The sequence below is a fragment of the Oreochromis niloticus genome, linkage group LG3 (genome assembly GCF_001858045.2).
Source record: "Oreochromis niloticus isolate F11D_XX linkage group LG3, O_niloticus_UMD_NMBU, whole genome shotgun sequence".
Taxonomy (NCBI): Eukaryota; Metazoa; Chordata; class Actinopteri; order Cichliformes; family Cichlidae; genus Oreochromis; species Oreochromis niloticus.
In genome coordinates this window covers 57,541,368-57,560,000 of record NC_031967.2, presented here as the reverse complement: position 1 = coordinate 57,560,000, position 18,633 = coordinate 57,541,368, and the positions used below count along the sequence as shown (strand labels likewise).

Below are 18,633 nucleotides of genomic sequence, written 5' to 3'. Positions count from 1 at the left end.
AATCTTTTGTTTTGCCTTTTTTTGTAAGCAGAGCTTCAGCTTCAAACAGACCACGACATGATTCACTACGAAGAACATGAGACTAAGAACATTTTACAATCTGTTCACTTCATCATGAGCTCAGTTTTAACTGGCTGCAGTATGCAAACCTGTGACCGTAGGAACTGTTGTTAGATAACTTCAGAAAATAATTACATCTCAGCTGTACAATTCAGGCAACATTAGTGCGCTCTAATAGCATATAGTACATAGTAGAGTGGTACAAACTCCGGCTCACCTGACAGTGGATTCATGCTTCTGTATTAAATCAACAGTGTAGATGTGTTGTAACTGCAAACATTTCTGTCACACACCATAACTTACGTTTACTTTCTTTGAAATGAAATTACAAATTACTTTGACACATTCAGCATTATAAGCACTGTGTATGAGCATAAATGATGACAACAAGGTCGACCTCTTATTTAGAGACGTGAGATTGAAAGGGATTGAATCCTCTCCAGGTTAATTCTCATTACAGGCTAAAAGGGTTTAAATCCAGACTTTTATGTTTAAAATGATAAAGAGTGCTATGACAGAGTTTAGAGTTTTGCTACTAATAAACCATCTTGTATTCTTAATCAAAATTAAATCAAAGTTTGAGTGTATTGAATGATGTCTGAGAAATACAGTTAATGTAATGAAATGGTTCTAATACCTGATCTTCTGACAAATCTAAAGGTTTTGTGTGTGTGCGTGTGTGTGTGTGTGTGTGTGTCTGCTTATGTGCTGTCATTGTTTGTACAGGCGGGGAATTCAAGCATAGCACAGAGCCCAGATCTTGTCTGAGAACTTTAGTGCTTGGTGAGAATGACTAAGCAAATATTCACACAATGTCTAAATTTAACATCTATGATTTAATAAAAGAAATTATACTGATTTTGTTATGATTAGCAAACAGAGTTATGAAGAAAAAAAGTGAGAAAAGTATTTAAATAAATTAAAAACTAAAAAAAACTGACTTTAACCATATGTATATGTTTTATTTAATTCTTGTGGAATTGGTCTAACTATTGCAGTTTCAGTAAACAACAACTGAAATTTGTCATCATTCCACAGGGTGGTGCTGCAACGCAAAGCAACGCAGTAGTAACCGCCGCTTTTACAATAGTTCACAGACAGTGAAGCAGTTTTTGCGTTCTTTACATGACTGCATATGTTGTCGTGTCATGAATAGCAATAATCTGCAGAATCATTCTGGCTTTGGAATATTTAATTGAATTAAAAGATGAAGTAAAAATGGAGGTGGAGGATATGGGTGTGAAGGAGAAGGTGTGGAGGAGTCTCAGTGTGTCTACAAAGAGTGTGATAAGGACAGAGCAGCAGCAGAGCAGTCCACATACATCGATGACCCTCTGTCAGATTCAGAGTGACACAAAGGGGATGATGCTGCACTCTACGCTCTGTGACAGTGGAGCTGTTCTCAGAGCAGCTCCTGATGCAGGAAATCCAGTATAAAGAGCAGCAGGGACTGCAGTCCTTTCAGAGCAGCTGTGTAGTGTAGCCAACTTCCTTTTAGTCTTGGTCGAGTGAACACAAAAAGTTTAAGTTCAGAGCAGAAATATTTAACATCAAGTGAGTTTCCTCTGTTGATTTTGCTCAAGTCCACAGTTAACATAATCTGCAGACAGTCCTGAATGCCTCATTACCGCAAAAAGATTTAGTGATGGATTTCTTTCTGTTCCACTGAATTCATTTTTCACCTCAAAATTCTACACACAATACCCAATATTGACAAAGGGAGAAAAAATTCAAGCAAAAACCTTCTTGAAATTGTTGCACATGTATGTGTGTGTGTGTGTGTGTGTGTGTGTATTCCTAAAATAAAACATGTATTCAAATATTGAAGTATTTACAGTCTTTACCAAGACACTCAGAATTGAGCTCAGTTGCACCCTGTTTCTGGTGATCACCTGCCAGATGTTCCTACAACTTGGGGTCCACCTGTGGTAAATTCAGTTGATTAGAAATGGTATGATTTATTATGATTTGATAGGTTCCCATGTTTGACAGTGTATGTCACAGCACAAATCTAGCCATGAAGTAGTTCAATGAATCATGAATCAATCTATTATGTTCCACTTATCCTTATCAGCATTGCGTAGGGTTGGGGGGCTAGGGCCTATCCCAGCTGCATTGGGGCGAAAGGCAGGGTAAACCCTGGCTACATCGCCAGTCTGTTTCATGGCTAACACAGACAACCATTCACACTTACATTCACACCAATAAACCGAACCCCACTAATTGCAAGTCTTTTGACTGTGGGAGAAAGTTGGAGTACCCAGATAGAACACGCAAACTCCACACAGAAGGGTCTCATGACATGATGGACCTTTGGTAAGATAATAATGCTTACCACCCTGCTGCCCCAGAATAAGGCTAACATGGCAAAATGTGGAACAACTTAAGTGGTGTGAATACTTTATTTTTTACTGCACAATACTTCTTTTACCAAGTATCTGTATTTTCTCTATGTTGCACGATTACAAAACTGGATTGCCACTTCAACATGACACAAACTTGATTGAACTGTAATATAACACAGCACTGAAAAACACACTGCTGGAGCTCTAGAGAACACCATAAACATGCAACATTAAAATTACTACAAAGTTCCATAGCAAAAAAATAAAGTAGGACTGGCCAAGCAATGCCTGGCTTTTAGCTCCAAGACCAGCAAGAGAGCAGCCATAGTACTTCAAAAGTAACATTCAACTCAGGGGAGAGGCAAAACATAAGTGATCAGTAGTGCAAATAATATATTCCAGCACTTAATCCAAAGTTTAGTGACTCTTCAAGGCACAGTCCTTATTTCTAGGAATGTGAGTATGCAAGTACTGACACACCCACTGGAGTTATTAGAGTCATCCAGAAAGTAAAGGCAAACAGCAGTAGCTGAAGTGAAAATGACACTGGCACACTCTGGGGTCAAAGTATTTCCCCTCTGTCTTGTAATCCATCCACTGAAGAGAATTTCAGTAGTTTCCCAAACGCGTATCAATAAGTCAAAGCTTGACACTGAAGTTAAGGCCACACCGTCTTTGTACCTTCTGGAACAGATTCAGGAAGTCTGAGTAGAGTCAGTCTTTGACTTAAAGAATCACTCTGCAGATGTCACTGTGTGTCTCGATCTGTTCAAAAGTAAAAGATTTGTCTTAAAATCATTGTTGCATACTCTTCACTTCCTTAAAGGACACCAAAGTTTTTACTGTGTTTTTATTCACACACTGATGGGGTGCATTTCAAACATCATCATTAAAAAGAGCATTTTTGAGAACACCAAAAAGAAGGATTTAAACAGCTACAGTTAATGCAGATTGAATACTCACTAATACCAATAGAAGCAATAAAGAATTAAAGTAATTCTGTGTTTGTGTGAGACAGCCAATAAAGATGTCACAACAATTAAATAAGTTTAATGAAAAGAATGAAGTCTTCTGAGTTATATTCACCAAATAGGGAAATCTTGCATAGATCAATCAAAGGAAACCAGTCTTCAAAAGCTTTGTGCAGAAAAAAAAACAAGCATCCACACTAATGCAAGGTTTCAATTATATATTAGACTTTAGAATTATATTTATAATTAAAAAGAGTTATCCTAAAATTACTATGAAAGTGAAAATACATAAATTAATCCCACTAAAAGATCTGAGCAATACTCACCCCAGTACAGCATCTAAAGCAAAGTAGAGGTCAACCTGTAGGAACAGGGTGTGACAGGATCAAGAACAGCTTGCAACAAAATGAAATGTTAAATCTTTGTTTTATGACAGCCTTGTCCAGAAAAGATGCAGAAAAAGAAGTAATACTAAACAAACAATATTAAAACGGACTATATATAAAGCCACTAGCAGGATTTGCCTTTGAAATAAACTCACTTTTTGTGTTAAACTGTTGTTACTGATCAGCCAGTGTCTCTCTATGTAACTTGTGGAAGGTGTAGGTCCAGTAAGAAGTGAGCAGCTTGCTATTACGAATGTGTTAGAAATAACATTTCCAGCACATAACATAGCCCTTGTGAAACGCATGCCAAGAGGGATCTGAACGGGCTGGAATTTTGATGAACCATAGGTTTTAAATGTGCAATTCAGTATTATTAAATTCTAAATGCTGTGAATATTGTTTGTGCTCCTTAGTCTCTTACAAAAAGACTAAGTGTTTGCTCTTTAGACTCAGAATGAATGATAGTCAGGGGTGGCTGTAGCTCAGGTGGCAGAGCAGGTCAGCCACTAATCAGAAGGTTGGTGGTTCGATCCCAGGCTACCTCCTGGCTGCATGCCAAATATCCTTGGGCAAGATACTAACCCCATGTTTGCCTACTGGTGGTGGTCAGAGGGCCCGGTGGCGCCAGTGTCCGGCAGCCTCGCCTCTATCAGTGCGCCCCAGGGCAGCTGTGGCTACAATGTAGCTTGCCATTGCCTGTGTGTGTGTGAATGGGTGAATGACTGAATGTAGTGTAAATTGCTTTGGGGTCCTTAGGGACTGAGTAAAGCGCTATACAAATGCAGGCCATTTACCATTTTTACCATAGTCACACTGATAAACAAAATTTAAAGACATGTTTTTCGTTCCTCAGTTGTGGAGTTAACTGACCTTAAAGCCTCCAGTCTACAGTGTGGGCTCTCCAGGTAATCACACAACTGTTTCATTCCTGATTCCTGCAGGTTGTCTCCTATTAGATCCACATGTTTCAGATAAGGGGGGTTGGACTTCAGAGCACGGACCAGAGCAGCACAGCTGATCTCTGACAAACTGCAATTCTCAAATCTGAATAAAGAATAGAACATGTAGATAAAATAATTGGTAATGTAATCTGATGTTTTCAGCTTATCATTATTATTATGTCCTAATGAATTAGTTTTTTTGAACATAAAGCATGATTATCATCATGTCAGTCTCCTACATATATCATCCAGTTATCAGCATACCATCCAAACACCTATTCATCTCAAAAACATTAATCGCATGTTGGATTAAATACTGTTTTTATTATCAAATCAAATCAAATTTATTTATATATTACTTTGAAAATAACAACTGTTGACCAAAGTACTGTACAATTGAATAATCAGATAAAATTTAAAAAGAAAGTAAAGTCAAGGATAAGAAAATTAATGACAGCCTCAAACCGACTTGAAAGCCAAGGAGTAAAAATGGGTCTTTAGACGTGTTTTAAAAGTATCCGTGTTGGAGAGGTTCTGATATGTAAAGGCAGTTTATTCCACAGTTTCGGAGCAGTCACAACAAAAGCCCGATCTCCTTTGTGTTTTAATCTGACAAGTAGAAGCATTTGGTCTGCAGATGGACCAAATGCTTCAAGAGACTCATTACATAAGCTTACAATAATCAAGTAAGCATCTAATAAAGTTACAGACTTTTGCAAATAGATTAACGCTAAGTGCAACAACTTGCAACATTCAGCAGCACAATCACCTCTCTAGACTGATTATAAATAACCAATCCATAGTGTTTAAACTAGAGAATTGCCAGCCACTGACAGCATTTTTTGACAAGATTCACAATCATTTCAAGACTCCTAGAACATAAAAATGGTAAATAGATAAAAAGAAAAAGTACACACAAAAAAGTTCTCCATACTGGTTTTAAATTATGTTTTTTCCCATTGTGATAATTTTTTTTTTTTTAGCACAAATAATAAATAATAACAAAACATACAGTTTGCACAGCCTAAAATGTCATGGAGAATAACTGCTTTAAGAACATTGATATCACAGATATATTTTAATGTTCACTTCATCAATCTGATTCTGAAAGTGGATTGAATGAAGCATCCAAATTTGAGTTCTTCAACAAGTGCAAGGTTTGCGCAACTTTATCACTTCATTGACCCTGGGATTTTCTTTACTTAGTATCCATGCTGGTTAGCCCTACTGTGCTTAAAAGCACACTTCTCCTCAACTCATCTTAAAAAATGTCAGCATCTGAAAAGAGTCTCAAACCAACCAGCAACCTGCAGGCTATTAGTTGGCTGCTCTAAATTCTGGTCTTTGTCTCACCCACATTGTCCCCTTCATATTTCCAGTTTTCCAACTTAGGACGCCAGACTAGAGCTGACCCAGGTTACTTACAGGTGCAATGTTGAGGTGAAGATTATTAGTGTAGGATTTTCCATTATTATAAATGCTTTTATAGTTTATAGGTAGGGTTATAGTTTGAACTTTGTAGTTACAACTAGTGATGGGTCCAGCAACACTGATGCACCGACGCTTGTATCAAGCTCACCTAGCGATGCCTGTATCGGTGCGTGCGTCGCTTTAAGAAAAAGTCACGTGATCGATACAGCTGCTGTATCGCTCATTGCCAACGCGCCAAACTGTGTTTAAAAGGTACCGCATCCGTGTCTGCCAACGGAACGAGTCGCCACCAAAAAACACACAAAATTACTCTCGCAAAGATAAAAAAAAAAAATTAAAAAAATACACATCTCTCCAAAAACAAAACGGAGCCCGAAAGAAAAAGAAATGTTTCTGCTGTGTGGGATCATTTTGATCTTTTCACTGCAAGGTAACTGTTTGTCTGTCTTTGTTTCAGTGTAATCTATCAGAACAGGAAAAACAGCAATGTGACTTGCAGTGTAAATTATTTATTTCATTTTATGCAGGTTAAATGTCGCATCTGCTCTGCGTTTCTTACACAAACAAAAGCACCTCCTCAGTGTTTAGGCATTACAGAGCCAAACATGAAAATGAGGAGACAAACACACCGAGAATGAACACTGGTAGGCCTATATAGACACTGAATGGCTTTATCATCATTTTTTTTTATTAATATGTGTTTTATTATTTTCAAATCAAGCATCTAGGAAGACTGTTCTGGACCAGGCAGGCCTGAATTTTATTATAAAGGACTGCCAACCCCTTAGTATTGTGGAGAGTGTCGGAGAGAAACATTCCAAGATCAGAGGATCCTTTAACGTACTGGGGGATGAGGAAGACATCTTATCTGAACTTTTTCCACCTGACTTTACAGTTTTTGTGTACCCCAGCTTCATCTGTGCCTGTGAGTTTTCCAAAGCTGGGGAAATGGTGTAAAAAAAAAAAAAAAAACGCAATAGACTGAATGCAAAAACATTGGATAAACTTATTTTTCTGAATAGAATTTTATAATAAACTCTGAGTCAAATGGGTAATATTACATTCACAATACTTTCATTTTAATTTTCACTTAATGTCATTCACAATATATTTTATAGATGTCTACAATATTTGCAATATAAAAGATATAAAATGATTCCATGGAAAGTACAATACCTTACAGTGTATACAAGTATGACTAGGTCATTGAATCAGTGTCTGTTGTGAGTCTCAAGTAAGTTCCCTGCAATGATATTTAAGGTCCAGCAGGTGTCAGTATGGAGCAAAACAGCAACACTGTGTCGACACAGTATCGATGCAGTTTGGGGAATATGCTGAAACGCTTCACGAGGCCTCATCTACCCATCACTAGTTTCAACTATTGAGAGACCTTTAGAAATAACAACAGATTCAGTTAACTGACCTGAGTGTCTCCAGTCTGCAGTTTGGTTGCCCCAGACTAGCAAACAGTGTCTCTGCTGAATCCTCCAGGTTGATTGAACTCAGGTGCAGCTCTCTCAGATGGGAGGGGTTGGACATCAGAGCTGAGGTAAGAGTTTTACAGTGGTTCTCTGAGAGCCAAACATCATGAAGTCTGTGTTGACATATGTGTTAGAAAATATGTTATTATGAAGAAGTCACATTATGTTTACTTCATGCACTTGTCGAAAAACAACTGGACACTTTCTCTTCACATCAGTGTTTCCACTGATGTGTTTGTTTGACACAAAAAATTAATTACGTCAGTCTCCGTCAGACCCACAATTTTTTTTTTTTTTTTAATTTTGATTTAATGTGCAGACAAAGGGTTCCAGTCAGGCTTCCACGTGGTCATCCAGCGTAGTGTGATCTAGCACCAACTCCTCAACCTTCTGTGGTCAAGGTTTAACTGGATGTTTCTGACTACTTTTGATTTTTCCTTTTTATTACCTTAAAAAGGATTTAGCTTACTTTAAGTGGACTCAGTTTTTTTCAACACAACCTCAGATGTCTGACCTTACAGTCAGTTTTTTTTAATTTTTCCATTTTGAAATACAGTGTTAATATATTGGACCTAAAATCCCAAACAAAAAACAAAAAATCTGTGAGGTTAAAAAGTAATTTTTTTAATGGTGAAAACTAGAAACATGTTTATTGAACTATTTCTAGACCTTGAAATGCAAAAATAAATCATGAAGTTCAAAAACCTATGTGCAAATTTAGAAAGGAAAGAAAGTATATATAAATATTTATATTAAAATTCAGGCAATTCTTTAAGTGTTTATTTGTTTGTTTCTTTGTTTTTGTACAAGTATTTACAAAACAGTCAGATGTCACACTTATTCTGTACCACCCCGCAACTGATATCTCATGTCTCTAATGGATCACTGGAACAGTGTAATAAGAATAACAAGTAGGTTTTAGTCAGAATAATTTAAGAACTAACCCACTAATGTACAGTGATTTATAATGTTAATCACATCTGGACTCACCGAGCCTTTCTGCAGTTCTTCACAGCTGCAATCAGCCTTTGTCGTCCCTCCTGTGATGTGTTGTAGTTCACCAGGTCCAACTCATCCAAAACATCTGACATGAGAAACATATATGCCAGTCCCGAGCACTGAATTCCAGATAGTTCCTTCTTTGATTTGTTCTGTGACTTTAGGAAGTCCTGGATCTCCTGATGTACTGAGAGATCATCCATCTCTATCAGACAGTGGAAAATGTTGATAGTTCTGTTAGGACACTTGTCATGAGTTTTAATCTCCTTCAGGTTGTTGATGACTCTCTGGATAATCTCGGGACTGCTCTCTGTCTGACCCAGCAAACCTCCTAAGAGTCTCTGGTTGGACTTCAAGGAGAGGCCGTGAAGGAAGCGAACAAACAGTTCCAGGTGGCCATTCTCTATTAGGAAGAATTTCTCCATGGCTCCTATCAGAAAATCTTCCAGAGATGAAATGTCCTCATTCAGGAAGTCCTGCAGCACCTCTCTCTTCCTGTTGGTGTAACAGTGGAACATGTAGACTGCAGCCAGAAACTCCTGAACACTCAGATGAACAAAGCAGTAAACTGGTTTCTGGAAGATCACAGACTCTCTTTTGAAGATCTCTGTACAAACTCCTGAGTACACCGAGGCCTCTGTGACATCCAGACCACACTGCTCCAAGTCTTCTTGGTAGAACAGGATGTTCTTTTTCTGCAGATGTTCAAATGCTAGCCTCCCCAGCTTCAGAAGAACTTCCCTGTCAGCTCTGGTGAACTCTTGCTGATTCATCTCTTGTCCCTCGTGGTACTTGTGCTTTTTCTTTATCTGAACCAGCAGGAAGTGTGAGTACATGTCAGTCAGGGTCTTGGGCAGCTCTGCTCTCTGCTCTGTAGTCAACATGTGCTCCACAACTGCAGCAGTGATCCAGCAGTAAACTGGGATTCCACACATAATGTAAAGGCTCCTGGATGTCTTCAAGTGGGAGATGATTCTGCTTGACAGCTCTTTATTTCTGAATCTCCTCCTGAAGTACTCCTCCTTCTGAGCGTCAGTGAAGCCTCGTACTTCTGTCATCCTGTCAACACATGCAGGAGGAATCTGACTGGCTGCTGCGGGTCGGGAAGTTATCCAGATGAGAGCAGAGGGAAGCAGATTCCCCTCAATGAGATTTGTCAGCAGCTCACTGATGGTTGACTTCTGTGTGACATCAGACAGCAGCTTCCTGTTGGTGAAATCCAACATAAATCTGCTTTCATCCAGGCCGTCAAAGATGAACAAAAGATTACACACAGTGAGCTGCTCTGCTGTGACGCTCTGTAATGTTGGATAGAAAACATGGATCAGCTCCAGGAGACTGTACTGCTCATCTCTGACCAAGTTCAGCTCCCTGAATGAAAGCAGAACCACCGCACTGATGTGTTGGTTTTCTAAGCCCTCTGCCCAGTCCAGAGTGAACTTCTGCACCAAGAAGGTTTTTCCAATGCCAGCAACACCATATGTCAGAACCACTCTGATGGGTCTCTGTTTGTCAGGTAAGGTTTTAAATATGTCCTGGCAGCTGATTGGTGTTTCACAGGGGATCTTCTTACAGGTGCTCTCCACCTGCCACACCTCATGTTGGAAGCAAAATTCTTTATTCTGTCCCTCTATGATATAGAGCTCAGTGTAGATCCTGTGGAGGAGGGTTCCACTTCCTGATTTTTCAGGTCCTTCAGTTACACGTTCACATCTTCTCCTCAGAGTGACCTTTAGTGCATCAGAAACTTTCTGCAGACGCAGATCTGTTGACAGTGAGAAAAACAAGAAAAATAAAGAGCAAGAAAACTGTTCGTCTTAGCAAAACAATAGGAAGTCCAGTTTTCCAAAAATGAATTCATTAGCAGAAAGATGTCAGGTCTTTCTTTGTACACAGCTTCTCTGACTGGCTGTCTGCAGATTACCTCTGATTCTGGATCTTTCTCCACAGTGGGGACATGAGGAGTTTCTTGATGACTCCTTCAGGACTTCATGACACGAAGCACAGTAGGGCAGCAACTCTGCCCTCTTTCTCTCTCTGTGGACACCAAGAACCATTTATTCTGACCGAATAAAAGCAGTAAAGTAAAGAAATATCTAAGTTTATTAGTGGCACTGGCTTCCAGAATAATCTTTATGTCTCTCACTGTAGGTTTCTCTCACTGTACACCTAGTCTGTTTCCCTAAGTATGTTTAATTTCTTCTCATCTTTGAACTCCAGAAGAAAGATTAGTTTGTTGTAGTTTATTGTGGAAATCACTTTTTTTTGCCAAATGCAGAAATAATATAAATGTTGAGGCAAATGTGAAATTAATCAGTAAAAAAATGGCAAAAAATAAATCTTTGTGGTTGAGATCTGACCACCAGCTCAGTTCAGGACAAATAGTATTTTAGTATTTTTTAAATCACTTTTGAATCTTTAGTTGATTTTCATGAGTTTTGATTTCTGTATAGTTTTATTCTATTGTATATTGAAGATATATTTCCTCGCCTGCATTCGCTAATCCTTACATTGGTAAGCACAATAAGTACTCATGCAAAGCTGGTTAACCAGCTTGCTATGCTAAATCAGGGTTCTTCAGTCGATGTTACAAACTCATTCACATCAAAGGTGTGGTGTAGGGAATGGAGTATGAAGGAAGATAAAACTACAAAAAGTCATAGGAAAAATATTAGGAGGTTGAAACATAATGCAGAATGACAGCAACACAATTGCTGTGTCAGTGGAAATTGAGCTGAAAAAAACAACTTTATATGAATATGTGAGCTGGTTGAAATTTGCAAAAACAAAGACTAGAAACAAGGTAGTATAAATTTTAGCCTTTTCTTCCCCAAATCACGGATCATTTTACATAGATCTTTAAAAAATTGTATATTTAGTTTTCATTTACATTTATTACATTTAGTGGAAGAATCTTTATTAACAAATGGGGAGTAACAAAACATCTGAAAGACTGGGCAGGAAAGTACAGGAGGGACTGGTGAAGAGACCATACTGTGAAGTCGGCTACAAACTAAGCTATATTACTCAACACCAAAAGACATAGTCAGTGAATACTGTTACAGAAAGTGTGTTTTGGAAAAAAACACTTGAAGATTGTCTTAGGAAATAAGCCATTATCTATACATTTTTTTAAATTTAAATTGCTACACAAATTACCTGCAGAAAAATACCACTATGCATTGTAATTGGAACAGGAAGTAATACTCAAAGAGAGAGCTGACACCATGTAAAATAAATATTAAAGACTATAAAATCTGAAATCATCTTCAGTTCAGTTTACTGCAGAAGTAGTCTCTTACGTTGTGCCTGAGGTTCCAGGTTCATGACTGAAGAGTGGAGGATAATTTCTAGAGCTGTCACTCTTCATGGACATGGAGCTGGATCCTGGAAACTCTCCATTCCATTGCTGGCGTCTGGAAATAAAAACAAGGAATGAAGACACCATTGTTGATGTGCATATTCCTTCTGTTGGCCATTAAGAAGTTTCTCTCTTAGTGTCAATTTTAAAGGGGCGAAGCACTGGATGTTCTCAAAACTACTGTACTGGCACCATTTTTCATTCTAGCTACCAGCATGTTCACATAAACGGTGATGGCTTGCTATATAAGTGTACTCTATGAAAGCAGTTATTTTACAAGGGAAGAAAAAATTACTAAATTTCAAGGACAAAAAAAGAAAAAAAGGCAAAACAGACTAAGACTAAGAGCAACACAGCTGCTGTGTGAGTAGAAGTGTGGGAAAACAAACAAAGAAAGAAACTTAGGTGAAGCTGTGAGATGGTTAAGAGTTTTATTCAGAATGACTTGAAACAAGCTGATATGTTAATAAAATTTAACCTATTCTGAAAATATGGGGGACAGAACATGGAGGACAGAAGTAAGCCTTGATCTGTAGAGAATGGTGTCTTTAATTTCGGGAGCATCACATCTTCCAAAAGCAGTCATTTTATATATACTGATCTGTAATTTCAAACGTAACCTGCTCCCAGTGACTCCACCTCCACAAACCCCTTTAAAATAATATGAAAGACTGTAAAATCCAAAATTGTCCTCAGTTCAGTTTACTGCAGAAGCAAACTCTTACGTTGTGCCTGAGGGTACAGGTTCATGACTGAAGAGTGGAGGATAATTTCTAGAGTTGTCACTGTTCATGGACATGGAGCTGGATCCTGGAAACTCTGCACTGCGTTGCCGACGTCCGGAAACACACACGTAGAAACACAAGCATTCATATTGTGGCGAGCTCAGACAAGGAGGAGACAGAGGTATCGTTTGGTCTTGCTTCCCGTGAGCTAGCCAGGGAGCACAGCCGTTTATTAGCATAAGCAGACGAGCATACAACGCTAACACCACCGCTCGGCGCAGCAACAACAACAACAACAACACAAAATGGCGCTCTCTCACCCGGAAACACACAGTCGCAGAGAGAGCGTCACCTGTAACCATGACAACAGAACATAACTGTCAATAACAAAACCCCGAACAGCCCTGGCCCGCTACATAGCCCCCACCTAAGGGGTCAGTCGTCCCCAACAACCCCATAACCCAACACAAAGTCCTGCAAATGTCCACGTGTCTTCCTTCGACGCGCAGGCCGATCTCGACCAGCAGGGGAAGAGTCACTCGGATGAGAACCTGGGATGCCACCAGCATCCCCTGCCCCGGCGACTGCTGGAGCGGGCGGGCGGTACGGTGAGAGCCTGTCCAGGTGCAACACCGCCACAGGCCCGGCATGCGGATCTGGTACACCACTTCTGTTAGCCGCTCCACGACTTCCGTCAGCCCTTGCCAGTGACTGCACAGCCTGGGGGACACCCCTCTCTTGCGAACCGGGCAGTACACCCAAACCTTGTCGCCAGGCACGAAAGCTCCCCCTCGGCACCTGGTGTCGCAGGCTCTTTTCTGTCGTACTGCGACGCTGACCTGGGCCTGGCGGGTGTATTCACGAACCACTCGCGGCCGCTCCCTCAGCCTCCTGGAGCAGTCCCCGGCCACCGACACGCGCCGGTTCCTTGCCTCGGGGACGGGGAAAGGCCCTAGGACGTCTCCTCCCACTCTCTCCATCGGGGCCCCCACCCGATGCCGCTGTAGGGGGGCAGTGGAGCGTTGAGTGGGGCCCTTCCGTGCCGTACAGGTGTCACAGCAGTGCAGATGAAGTTCCACATCCCGTCGACAACCAGGCCAGTAGAACTGTCCCCTGAGACGGCGGAGAGTTTTAGCATTTCCATAGTGGCTGGCCCCCACTGAGCCGTGGACAAGCTCGAGCACCTGCGACCGCAGCGACCGGGGCAACAACAGCCGCAGGAGATCCTTGCCCTGTCCGAGGGCCCGCCATCTCCAGTACAGGAGGCCGCCGTGGGTCTCCAGATTGTTGTACTGGGAGTAGTAGGCCTTCACTTCGGGCCCCTGTCCTGACACCCCTGTCCAGCCTGGGCGTCGTGCTACCTTTAGCCAGGCCCCCACCTGAACCAACGTCGCATCAGCCTCCTGCTCCTGCCTCAGCTGCTGCATGGTCAACGAGAGCCATCCCCCTCCGCCGGCTGTGGCCCGAGCAGTAGCCACGCCCCGTGCCTCCTGAGCCCGCTCTCCCTGCCGTTTCGAGAGGGGCAGCTGGCGTGGGCTCAGACAGATGGGTTGAGCAGAGCCGGTGTCGATGGTGTGCTGAACCAGCCGCGTCTGCCTGCAGTCTCTGGTTCCCTGCTTTAGACCGCGCTGGAGGGCCAGAGTCTCTGTACCAAGAGTGATAGCCAGCTTCGCAGTGTCGACGCAGGCCTCCCAGCGGGTCAGCAGATCAAGGCCGATGATGCACTGATCTTGGATGTCAGCAAGCCAGAAGTCGTGCACCAGCTCCAAATCCTTCACTCGGATCCGCAACGGTTTCTTCCCCCGCATGTCAGTTCTCTCCCCCGTCACTGTCATCAGCTGGCTGTTGATGGGCGACCAACCCATCACAAGCGGCCCGGATGTTCCCGGAAACACACCAGGTCGTATTAGGGAAATGGTGGACCCCGTGTCCACCAGGGCCTGGCAGGGCTGGTCCTCAACACAGCAGCTCAGGTAGAGTCCCTTGGGGAGCCCGACTAGCCCCGCCACCGTGCATTGTTCTTGGAGGGGGGCAGGAAGCTGGAGCGGTGGTCCCCTCGCTGTACCGCTCCCCCTCTCATCCCCTTGAGGCCACATAGTTCTGGCCTTTGGGGCGGGCGCCAGGCAGTCGCGCGCCACGTGGCCAGGCTCATCGCACCGGTAGCAGCGGTCGGTCGATCGACGGGGACGCCTCCAGGGCACCGTGGGCTGCGGCTGGCATATTCCTGCGACCTCCCCCTCACTGTCACAGTCTGCGGCTCTGATTTGAGGGTAGTTTGTGAGGCGCAACTGCTGGTCAGGTCGCGAGGTGAGCACAAGCTCGGCCCTTTCAGCCTCAAGGAGCGCGTCACGGAGAGCCTCACGGAGAGCCTCACGGAGAGTCTGAGGCATGGCCAGGCGGATGTGTTGGCGTAGTCGCTCTGGGAAAAGTCCTCGCAGGAAAGCATGCAGGCTAAGCTCCTCACGGGCTGCTGCTGGGAACTCTGGGTAGCCACGACGAGCATACAGCAACATATCCGCTGCAAAGGTGCCCAGGCTCTCCCCCGGCCTACGGCTCCGGTTGGTCAGCTGCTCCCTGCTCTGATCAGTGGAGTGCCGCTGCCCAAATCGCCTCTCGAGTGCTATGGTGAGGGCCTGGAGCTCATGCTGCTCTGACGGGGCTAGGTCAAGGAGTACCTGCAGTGCATCTCCTTCCAATGCTAGCGCTAGGTGTGTAGCAGCCTCTTCGTCGCTCCAGCCATTATGCCTCGCGGCTAGCCGTACTTGTGAGAAGTAGGGCTCTAGCGGGGTTAGCCCGTTGTATTTCGGTACCTTAGCTGGCGTTGCAGGCATCACTGCTCGCTACACTGCAGGTACTCCTTGACCTAGCCCCGTCAGAGCAGCATGAGCTCCAGACCCTCACTATAGCACTCGAGAGGCGATTCGGGCAGTGGCACTCCACTGATCAGAGCAGAGAGCAGCTGACCAACCGGAGCCGTCGGCTGGGGGAGAGCCTGGGCACCTTTGCAGCGGACGTGTTGCTGCATGCTCGTCGTGGCTACCCGGAGTTCCCAGCAGCAGCCCGTGAGGAGCTTAGCCTGCATGCTTTTCTGCGAGGACTTTTTCCAGAGCGACTACGTCAACACGTCCGCCTGGCCATGCCTCAAACTCTCCGTGAGGCGCTCCTTGAGGCTGAGAGGGCCGAGCTGGTGTTCACCTCGCAACCTAACCAGCAGGTGCCCCCCCCCAAACTGCCCCCAAATCAGAGTCGCCGACTGCGACGGGGAGGGGACGTCACGGAGATATGCCAGCTGCAACCCTCGGTGCCCCGGAGGCGTCTCCGTCGACCGACCGACCGCTGCTACCGGTGCGATGAGCCTGGCCACGTGGCGCATGACTGCCCAGCACCTGCCCGAAGACCAGGACTACGCAGCCTCAGGGAAACGGGGAGGGAGCAGTGTAGTAAGGGGACCACCGCTCCAGCTTCCTGCCCCCCTCCAAGGACGATGCACGGTGGTGGGCCAAGTTGGGCACCTCAAGGGACTCTACCTGAGCTGCTGTGTTGAGGACCTGCCATGCCAGGCCCTGGTGGACACGGGGTCCACCATTTCCCTGATACGACTTGGCGTGCTCCCTGGAACGTCCGGGCCAATGGTGAAGGGTTGGTCGCCCACCGACACCCAGCTGATGACGGTGACGGGTGAGAGGGCTGATATGCGGGGGAAGAACCGTTGCGAGTCCGAGTGAAGGATCTGGAGCTGGTGCACGACTTCTGGCTTGCTGACATTCAAGATCAGTGCATCATCGGCCTTGATCTGCTGACCCGCTGGGGGGCCTCCGTCGACACCGCAAAGCGGGCTATCACTCTTGGCACAGAGACTCTGGCCCTCCAGTGCGGTCAAAAGCAGGGAGCGGAGGGAACCCGAGCCAGACGAAACAGGCGTTGGGCGGCTGCCGCTCAGCAGATTTCGGGTGCCGGTGGCTCCGGGTCATCTCTACTCACCTCAGCCCCGGCCTCTCAGCCCGACAAATCTCCCTCGACCGAGACAACCGAGGCTGTTGGTGACCTGTGGCAGCGCAGCAGCGTAGGTCTCAACGTAGACCAGCGCCAGCGGTTGAGGTGCCTCCTGGATGAGAATGTGGACATCTTTACCGCCAGTGACAAAGACTGCAGGCAGACGGGGCTGGTCCAGCACACCATCGACACCGGCTCTGCTCAACCCATCCGTCTGTGCCCACGCCGGCTGCCCCTCTCCAAACGGCAGGTGGCAGAGGAAAAGATCCGTGAGATGGCTGCGGCTGGGGTGATCGAGCCGTCCAACAGCCCATGGGCGGCACCCGTGGTCCTGGTGGGGAAGAAGGATGGCAGCCCGAGGTTCTGCGTGGATTTTCGCCATCTCAATGCAGTCACCAAGAAGGACTCGTACCCGCTTCCACGGATCGACGAGGCCCTGGATTACGTTACCGGCTCCAGCTGGTTCAGCTCCCTCGACCTACGCAGCGGCTACTGGAAGGTGGAGCTAGCCCCTGAAGCAAGGCCTAAGACTGCATTCACCATTGGACAGGGGCTGTGGCAGTTCAGGGTCATGCCATTTGGGCTCTACAATGCGCCAGCGACGTTTGAGAGGCTGATGGAGAGGGTGCTCGTGAACATCCCTCGTAGCCGCTGTGTTGTGTACCTGGATGACCTGTTGGTGCACGGTGGCGACTTCGACAGTGCGCCGTCTCACCTGAGCGAGGTCTTCAGCGCCATCCGTCGAGCTGGGCTGCGGCTCAACCCTGTGAAGTGCCGGCTGTTGGTGAGAGAGACTATGTTCTTGGGCCATGTGATCAGCGCTCAAGGTATCGCCACCGATTCTTCAAAGGTGGCTGCGGTCTGGGACTGGCCAACTCCCTCGAACGTCAAAGAATTGCGGAGCTTCCTGGGTCTAGCCTCCTACTACCGTCGGTTCATCAAGGGGTTCGCAACGATAGCCAGTCCCCTCCACCGCCTGACTGACAAGGGCCAGCCGTTTGGCTGGGGTGATGCCTGCGCTGTGGCTTTTGCACAGCTGAAGGAGGCCCTCACCAGAGCCCGAGTTCTGGCCTATCCCGACGCCCGGCAACCTTTCATTGTGGACACTGACGCTAGCAATGTAGGAGTCAGGGCGGTCCTTTCCCAGCAGGGCGAGGCCGGAGAACGAGTGGTGGCATACTTCAGCCATGCTCTGGGGCGAGCTGAGAGGAACTACTGCGTGACCCGGCGGGAGCTGCTGGCCGTAGTGCTAGCGGTGCGGCACTTCCGGCCATACCTGCACGGTTGCCGGTTCCTCCTGCGCACTGACCATGCATCCCTGACCTGGCTCCTGAACTTCAAACACCCAGAAGGTCAGGTGGCCCGCTGGCTGAAGGTCCTTCAGGGCTACGACTTCGAGATCCAGCATCGGGCAGGTCGGCAGCATGGCAACGCTGATGTCCTCTCCAGACGGCCCTGCATGGCCGTCGAGTGCTGCTACTGTCTGCGACAGGAGGAGCGGGCCCAGGAGGCGCTGGGGTGGCTACTGCTCAGGCCACAGCCAGCGGAGGGGGGTGGCTCCCACTGACAACCGGTACGTGCTGGTGGCGATGGACTATTTCACAAAGTGGCCGGAGGCCTACGTGGTGCCGGACCAGAGTGCGAGGACGAAGGCAGAGAGGCTGGTGGAGGAGATGTTCGCCCGTTTTGGGGTCCTGGCTGAGCTCCACAGTGACCAGGGGCGCAACTTCGAATTGAAGGTCTTCGGGGAGATTTGCCAGCGGCTGGGGGTGGAGAAGACAAGAACCACACCGCTCCACCCGCAAAGCGACGGCTTGGTTGAGCGTTTTAACCGTACACTGGCTACCCAGCTCGCCATTCTCACCAGCCGCCACCAGCGGGATTGGGACCGACATCTGCCCCTGGTCCTTTGGTCGTATCGGACTGCGGTTCAGGAGTCC

The 18,633-nt window shown here is 45.7% G+C and overlaps 1 protein-coding gene across 2 annotated transcripts in view; it reads right to left on the bottom strand.

Annotated features, from left to right (window-relative positions):
• Positions 1 to 2,022: 2,022 nt before the first annotated feature.
• LOC102077746 (NLR family CARD domain-containing protein 3) overlaps positions 2,023 to 18,633 on the bottom strand; it is a 28,012-nt gene continuing 11,401 nt past the window's right edge. Inside the window, exons 7-13 of one of the 2 annotated variants that reach the window (XM_019357059.2) lie at positions 11,917 to 12,030; positions 10,539 to 10,651; positions 8,606 to 10,379; positions 7,558 to 7,728; positions 4,633 to 4,806; positions 3,703 to 3,737; positions 2,023 to 3,170 (exon numbers count right to left, since the gene is read on the bottom strand). In XM_019357059.2, the coding sequence (XP_019212604.1) occupies positions 3,716 to 3,737; positions 4,633 to 4,806; positions 7,558 to 7,728; positions 8,606 to 10,379; positions 10,539 to 10,651; positions 11,917 to 12,030 (2,368 nt within the window). In that variant the 3' untranslated portion in view covers positions 2,023 to 3,170; positions 3,703 to 3,715. The remainder of the gene's footprint in view (positions 3,171 to 3,702; positions 3,738 to 4,632; positions 4,807 to 7,557; positions 7,729 to 8,605; positions 10,380 to 10,538; positions 10,652 to 11,916; positions 12,031 to 18,633) is intronic. The other variant, XM_019357061.2, reaches the window with a different exon arrangement.